The 7,881-nt window shown below is 47.6% G+C and overlaps 1 protein-coding gene across 10 annotated transcripts in view; it reads left to right on the plus strand.

The window, feature by feature from the left end:
* The window catches only part of hecw2a (HECT, C2 and WW domain containing E3 ubiquitin protein ligase 2a), a 51,471-nt gene extending 44,286 nt beyond the window's left edge, over window positions 1-7,185 (plus strand). For 5 of the 10 annotated variants that reach the window (XM_056426004.1, XM_056425997.1, XM_056426040.1 and 2 more), the window contains 3 exons: window positions 2,164-2,249; window positions 2,503-2,615; window positions 4,045-7,185. In XM_056426004.1, the coding sequence (XP_056281979.1) occupies window positions 2,164-2,249; window positions 2,503-2,615; window positions 4,045-4,156 (311 nt within the window). In that variant the 3' untranslated portion in view covers window positions 4,157-7,185. The remainder of the gene's footprint in view (window positions 1-2,163; window positions 2,250-2,502; window positions 2,616-4,044) is intronic. The other 5 variants (XR_008833150.1, XR_008833152.1, XR_008833151.1 and 2 more) reach the window with 5 other exon arrangements.
* The last annotated feature ends 696 nt before the right edge of the window (window positions 7,186-7,881 follow it).

Consider the following 7,881-nt stretch of genomic DNA (forward strand, 5'->3'; position numbering starts at 1 on the left):
GTAGAGGAGGAGGAGGTACGTAGAGGAAGAGGAGGAGGTATGTAGAAGAGGAGGAGGATGTATGTAGAGGAGGAGGAGGAGGTACGTAGAAGAGGAGGTACGTAGAGGAGGAGGAGGTACGTAGAGGAGGAGGAGGTATGTAGAGGAGGAGGTACGTAGAGGAAGAGGAGGTACGAAGAGGAGGAGGAGGTATGTAGAGGAAGAGGAGGTACGTAGAGGAAGAGGAGGAGGTGCGTAGAGGAGGAGGAGGTACGTAGAGGAAGAGGAGGAGGTACGTAGAGGAGGAGGTACGTCGAGGAGGAGGAGGAGGTACGTAGAGGAGGAGTGCGTGGAGGAGGAGGTGCGTGGGAAGAGGAGGAGGTGCGTGGGAGGAGGAGGAGGAGGTGGAGGAGGGGGAAGGAGGTGGTAGAGGAGGGGGAGGAGGAGGAGGAGGAGGAGGAGGTATGTAGAGGAGGAGGAGGTATGTAGAGGAGGAGGAGGTACGTAGAGGAGGAGGTACGTAGAGGAGGAGGAGGAGGAGAGAGGAGGAGGAGGTATGTAGAGGAGGAGGAGGTATGTAGGAGGAGGAGGTAGGGAGGAGGAGGAGGTAGAGGAGGAGGAGGCGTGAGAGGAGGAGGAGGTACGTGAGGAGGAGGAGGGAGGAGGAGGAGGAGGAGGAGGAGGAGGAGGAGGTACGTAGAGGAGGAGGAGGTACGTAGAGGAGGAGGAGGTACGTAGAGGAGGAGGAGGAGGTACGTAGAGGAGGAGGTATGTAGAGGAGGAGGAGGTACGTAGAGGAGGAGGTACGAGGAGGAGGTAGATAGAGGGGAGGAGGAGTAGCAGGCAAGAATAAAAAGGAGGAGGAGGTATAGAAGAGGAGGGAGTAAGATAAAAGAAAAAAAAAAAAAAAAAAAACATATATATATATACACATACACAACACAACATCAAATACAAAAATAAAAGAGTGTGTGTATGAGGCAGGAGAGAGGAGGAGGAGGTACGTAGAGGAGGAGGAGGTACGTAGAAGAGGAGGAGGTACGTAGAGGAGGAGGAGGTACGTAGAGGAGGAGGAGGAGGTACGTAGAGGAGGAGGAGTGAGGAGGTATGTAGAGGAGGAGGTACGTAGAGGAGGAGGAGGTATGTAGAGGAGGAGGAGGTCGAGGAGGAGGAGGAGGAGGTATGTAGAGGAGGAGGAGGAGGTATGTAGAGGAGGAGGTACGTAGAGGAGGAGGAGGTACGTAGAGGAGGAGGAGGTACGTAGAGGAGGAGGAGGTACGTAGAGGAGCAGAGGCGTTCAGGAAAGTGAGGAGCAGTCCGATGTGTCCTCTGGCTCTTTCTCTAGTTACATGGAGGGTATTCCAGACATGAAGATAATAACTATATTGTAATATTTAAGGTAAGAAGGATGTTTTTAATGCCTCAACTCCCCAGGCGGTCGACCACGTCCCCCTGCACCTCCTGACCTCGACCACTAGGCGCTCCTTTCTGTGAATCAGGAGAAAGGATGCTCAGGTTTTCCTTATATTTCCATATATATTACCCAGGAGACACGTAGACTCCAGAAGGGAAGGTTTTGATGTTTCTGAGGCTGATGTCCGATCATGTAATTAGTTTAGTATAATATTGATATCAATTCATTCAAATGTTATTTCTGTTAATCTAAAAAGGTAAAATATTGTATTGATCCCTGTAATATCTCGCTCTACAATCAATAGTCATCCTTGAGGAACATTTCCATTCCCGATTGAACAGCTGTATCAGGTTGTTGATATTAACAGTAATGTGCTGCATAATGAGCACTCCGATGCTCGGTGGAGTTATTGCTCTTTAATTATTGTGATTAACATTGTGTACCAAAGCGTTTAGAGGAGATCCCACTAAAAGGCTTTTTAAGGGTCTGGCCAATCCGGTGGAGAGGAGCCGCCAGCAGCCAGCCGGCATGACTCAGTGTGAGTCTCTTTTAATAGACGGATCGACTGAGACGAACCGAGCGGCTCCGGCCATTGAACATTAAACATTAAACATTAAACATTAAACAGCCCGGCTCCAAAAATCACAGAGGGGGAGGAGGTTGTGAGATGGAGGGAGGAGCAGGGGATGAGGAGCCTCATTTGTTATTCATCTGACTCATGCACCATCATTGTCTATATATCTCTCTCTTCCCCCCCCCCCCCCTGCCAGGTTACCATGACAACCACATAGTGATTCGCTGGTTCTGGGCAGCTGTGGAGCGGTTCAACAATGAGCAGAGGCTGAGACTGCTGCAGGTAGGACGGCGTGCCCGAGGGCCGCTGCCCCCGTGTGGCGGCCGGGGGTTCCTACAGCACCGCCGTCATGGAGTTTAGATGTGACGTGCGGTGTTTCTGTTCTCTTTGAAGCCTCAGCTGAACACACTAGACACACCGACTGACATCCATGCTCGAGTCACGCAGCCACAGAGGCCGTCTCGCGGCGCTCTGTCGATGCTAACGGTGTCTGTCGTCCTCGTGCGTGACGAGTGTCTCCTCCTCTTCTCTCCAGTTTGTGACCGGCACCTCGAGCATCCCCTACGAGGGATTCGCCTCTCTGCGGGGCAGCAATGGACCCCGCAGGTTCTGTGTGGAGAAGTGGGGGAAGATCACCTCCTTGCCCAGGTAGGGAGTTCTTCATGGGATGACTGCAGGGCCTCCGGGGGGGGGGGGGGGGGGGGGGGGGTGTATTTTTTTCCCTTTCTGCTTCAGGGAGGTTCTTTGACTATAGTGTTTTACATCAGCCGTCCCCCGCTGCCAAATTCAATATTGATTATTACACAGGATTAAACGGGGACGACCGTCGGCCCCAGGGAGTAGGTTGTGGAGGTGTGTTTGGCAATGTGCACAACAATCCCGTCTCTCTTCGGGCCTTCAGTGTTTGTCCATCACAATCAACTCCCTCCTGACCGCTGATGAGGCCATTGTTCTCTGCCGGTCAACGGTGGTTGTGGTCCGTGCAGAGTGGGGGAAGTCGGGTGGCTCGGCCTCCAGAGATCAGACCGATGGGTCGATTTAAAGAAATGCACAAATACACGGAACCTTTCAACATGTTCTCCAGTGTTCTCACCAGCCGTCTGTTCTGGTGCATTAAAGCCGTCGTCTGATTGGTTGTTCTGTTGTCTGTTATTTGTTCTGGTTCAGTCATTCAGCCGGTGTGACTTCCAGATTTGGTTATTGCTAATTACCTTCGCATTGAAAATGCCGGAAGGTTATGTTTTGATCGCCGTGTATTTATTTATTTATTTGTATGCGTGTTATTCGCAAATCTCAAAAAGTATTGAACCGAATCGCATGAAATTTGGTGGGATGATTGTTTATTATCCGGGGACCAGTTGATTAGATTTTGGGATCGATCGGGTCAAAGGTCAAGGTCAAAGGTCATGAACAGGTCAAATCTTCTTGAATCACATGGAATTTGGTGGGATGATTGGTTATTATCCGGGGACCATTTGATTAGATTTTGGGATCAATCGGGTCAAAGGTCAAGGTCAAGGTCATGGAAAGGTCAACATCTTTTTTTTACCATAGCACGATACATTTTTGTCCAATTGGCATGCAACTAATGCCAAAATGTTCATAATTCAATGCCCAATCTTGTGATATGCGAAGGTATGCGCTCTACCGAGTGCCCATTCTAGTTACACTTGTTTCTATCATTGCTGACTCCTGTAAACATCTTTAAAATGTTATTCTTCAAGGGTAAGCTGATGTGAAATAAATACACAAACATGGGGTGAGGACATTTATTTTTATTTTTTAAAGGCCCAACTCCTCATTGCAAGAGTTGGTGTATGGTCCAAACCTGATGATCACAGGACATCAGCAGGGCCCCGCTCCATTTTGACCATTTTTATTTTGACTATAAATATCTTTTAGTTACTTCTTAATTTAACGGGGGAGAAAAAGCATATTAGGCCTAATGTCATGTCCAATAAATGTCATTTATTCAGTTTTCTGTCTGTGGCTAATGAGCTCAATTACATCTGTGTATACATGTAGGTTTATAGACACTTTACATGTATACAAAATACTATTTATAATGTCTCCCCAGGGCTCACACTTGCTTCAATCGCCTGGACCTGCCCCCGTACCCCTCCTTCTCCATGCTCTATGAGAAGCTGGTCACCGCCGTGGAGGAGACGAGCACCTTCGGTTTGGAGTGACCTCCAATCGACTTCATCTCGGGAGGGAGAACTATCCGGGGGAAAAAATCCACCGTTCTCGCTGAGAAGAGACATGGAAACTAAACTAATATCCTCAAATGGCAACTAACCCCCCCCACCCACTCCATCACCTTCACCCGTGGACAACTCTGCACATGTTTTGTTTGTGTTTCCCCGGCTGGCTTCTCTCAGGCTCCGTTCCGATTCTCCGCCTCTCTCGCGCATCTCGGAGAAGTCTGTGAAGTGAACGCCTTCTGGAGGAAAGGAGGACAGTCGGAGAGCGGTCTGGAGAGCTGCTCAGGACAACTTCTTGTGTTCATGGTACCCGTTGTCCATTGAGCCACATGTGTGCTTCAGCTCCTCAGTGTACTGGATTTCTAGCTCCTCCTCCTCCTCTTCCTCTTCCTCCTCCTCCTCCAACAAACACTAAGCTCCACTCTCCTTCTCTGGACCTCAAAACTGTGTCCTTTCTGCACTGAGTCTGCAACGTTATGAACTCTAACACACACACGCTAACCACCTTTGCACAACACACACACACACACACACAACATAAGACATGTTGGTTTTATTGATGTTGCAAACCAGTGTTTCCCCCCCAAGATTTTTTTTATCAGCATAGAAAGATGTGACATTTTAGAACTGGATGTTGGCTGGTCCTCCTCGCCTGTCTGAGAGTCGGGGATACACTGGAGTGCACAAAGACACACACACACACACACACACAGATAAACGTACACAAATTGTATGTGGACTAAAAATACACTTGTTTTTTCATCGTTTTAATTGCTGAATTTGAAAGCTGGACAATGCGTCTCAAATCTTCAGCGACACCGACGGACAGCGAGCTCTGGTCAGGACGTTAACCCCCGAGCTGCCGCGTCATCGGAGCTCTCACGCGGACACGGAAGGTACGGACACACCTGAGACACGCGGCCCTGTTCCTGCATATACTCACCAAGGTATCCGGTATCACACACACACACACACAGATAATTGCAGCAGCGGGGGCACTTTCCTGCAGTGTGACCGACGCGGCACTCGTACCGGACACGCTTCAGACGGACGTGTTCCTGTCTGACGGAACGGTTCCACGCGGGCGTCACGAGCAACAGATGCACTTTCTCTCACAGGCAGGTGACGGCCGCTCATAAGTACGACACGGCCCCTCTCACCGATGTGACCCCCGCCCCCACCCAACCTATGAAAGGGACGATTGTACCAAATAAGTGACCGAATGTATGAACCTCGAGCGACTCTGTTTTCGGCCGTGGAGGAAGACTTCGCGGAGGGAAGGGAAAGGTGACGCGGTTGCTCGAGGAAGGAGGGCGACGTCGTGCCCTGACGCTGGCACCGGATTCGGAAAGATACCAGCCGGGTGTCAGGCCCAGGAACTTGGTCCAGATACGGTGGTGATACCTTTTTTTTAGTGCCTCCTGGGTTTTCCTGACCATAAGGTGACATTTCATAAGGAAAGCTATTTTTTTTTTTCTTGTAGAAATGAAATTGCAAACAAAGAAAGAAGAAAAAGGATCCACGTGTCTCCCAAATGAAACCTGAATGTAGTCGCGGTTTGAAATTCCCAAAGCAGATGTGAACACCAGGGGGCGGTAGAGTGTGCCGTCGTTATGTGAAGAACCAGTGGTTCCCTCCTTTCTGAGGGAGCCGGACAGGTGTGATGAAGACGTGTGGATATATTATACTACAGAGCGTTTGGCATTCAACTCCATGCCAGGCAATAGTTTTGTCTTATAAGCATGTGATTCAATTTATCAAACTCTCAAGTGCACGACCCCCCCTCCCCCTCTCCTCCTTTTTGCTCAGTCTCACACACACACACACACACACTTTCTTACATGCACACAAATACACACACATACTCGTTTTCTATGGGGTGCATGCAAGATTACACCTACTGTACAGAGTCCCGTTGGAGCCAAACCACATGGGGGAGGGTGGGGGGCTGAAATAGAGATGGCCCACGTGGAGGCAGACTGTTGTACCCAAGACCCCCCCCCCCCAAACCCCTCGTACCCTGCCCAATACTGCATGCGGGATCTTCCCGGTCAGCTCTGTGAGCCGCGCCGCGGGCAGAAACCCCTAGATGGCGTTGTGTTATAGCTCGATATTGCATGCTGAAATAGTGCAACACACACCGTCCTTACTGGCTTTTTTTGCATGAGGATATTGCTATCCAATCAGAAAAAATAGGGGGGGTGGGGGAGGGGGGGCGAGGGAGCTGGTCAAGTTGCGCCATTTCTGGGCGTGTCACTCACTCGAGGCATGCGGCCTTCCGCTCACCTGGCACTGCCAAGCTCACGGGAATCGACAGGTGCTCCCGTGGCGTCGCTCCGGGAATGAAGCGCGAGTGCAGTCGTGTATCTGCGGGGCGGCGAGTGTCTCGGCAGCATGTTTCAAAAAGAAAAGAGAAGAGAAAACAAGGTGTTGTTACTTTCACACGTCTGCCTATCTTAGTAAGAGGTCGGTGGGTCATGGGTCATCAATAGGGCTGTTTTTGATTTTGTGAAACGTGAGAGCACATGTTCGTGTACCATGTGTGCGGTCCTTGTTCGTCTCTTTGTATATAAATGTATATGTACGTCCGTCCTGTTGTGTGTATAAATATATATTTTGCACCGAATGTACCAAAGGTTTGGGGCTTGCAAAGTCAACCATTAGGCCTGCTCTCTCTCTCTCTCTCTCTAACCAAACACATCCCACTTCTGGCTCCTGCCAAATCCTTACAGACCATCACCTCATCCGATGTGTGGCATGGACAACACAGCGTACATTCACCTGGCTCAGTTTGACGGTCTCTCCATCAACGAGGCTTCCCTGCTGCAGGAGGCGAGTGAGACTGATCCCTTGCTTCACATCCAGGTGGAGGCAGCTGCACCTCTCTTTCTCTTCCTCTCAGTACATTTCCACGTCTCCGGTTTTCAGAATTCCACTCTATGCAAAGCTCCTGTGTGTGTGTGTCTCCATTTCACCCCAATGATTGTAATAAAAGAGAACAAATGGCAAATTTTGATTAACGAAACGTGCCTCTTATTTACTTTTACAAGACTTTTGTGCCAATTAAATGAGTAAAATAGAAAGATAGATACTTTATTCATCCACAAGGCGAAAAGCTAAGTGTATATAAGTGTGTATAAAGTATGAAAGCGGTGCGAGGGTTATTGATGTTGATTGAACTTGAGGAGGGTCTGGCCAAAAGTGATTTATTATAACGTTTTTTTAGCCATTTGCAGGAATGTATTACCTTTAAAGTACATTATAAAAATGTATTACCTTTTAAAGTAAATTATAAAAATTAACCTAAATATAATATATATAATTATAATATATATACCTTTTTTTAAAATATAAAATTAAAAATACAACGTATGTTGGTAGAAAATGATTAATGACAAAAATAAAAAATGTAAATAAGTTCAAATTATTACCAAGTAAGTTTGACTCTACATTAAAACAATATGATAAACACATTTTATAAGATTAATTTTTTATTAACAACATTTTTTTTACAGGATATTTGTAGTGAAATAGCATTTACAGTTTGTTATGCTGAAAATATTATTTTACAAAAAGAAAATACACAAATGTATAACCTTGTAGAAAACACCACACAAGGATGATGTTTATTTTTATTTTTTACATAAGATGAAAACAAGATCAACACATTTTAAACAATTATAATAAACTATCTTTGGACTTTTTGGGCT

The sequence above is a fragment of the Pseudoliparis swirei genome, chromosome 2 (assembly GCF_029220125.1).
Source record: "Pseudoliparis swirei isolate HS2019 ecotype Mariana Trench chromosome 2, NWPU_hadal_v1, whole genome shotgun sequence".
Classification (NCBI taxonomy): domain Eukaryota; kingdom Metazoa; phylum Chordata; class Actinopteri; order Perciformes; family Liparidae; genus Pseudoliparis; species Pseudoliparis swirei.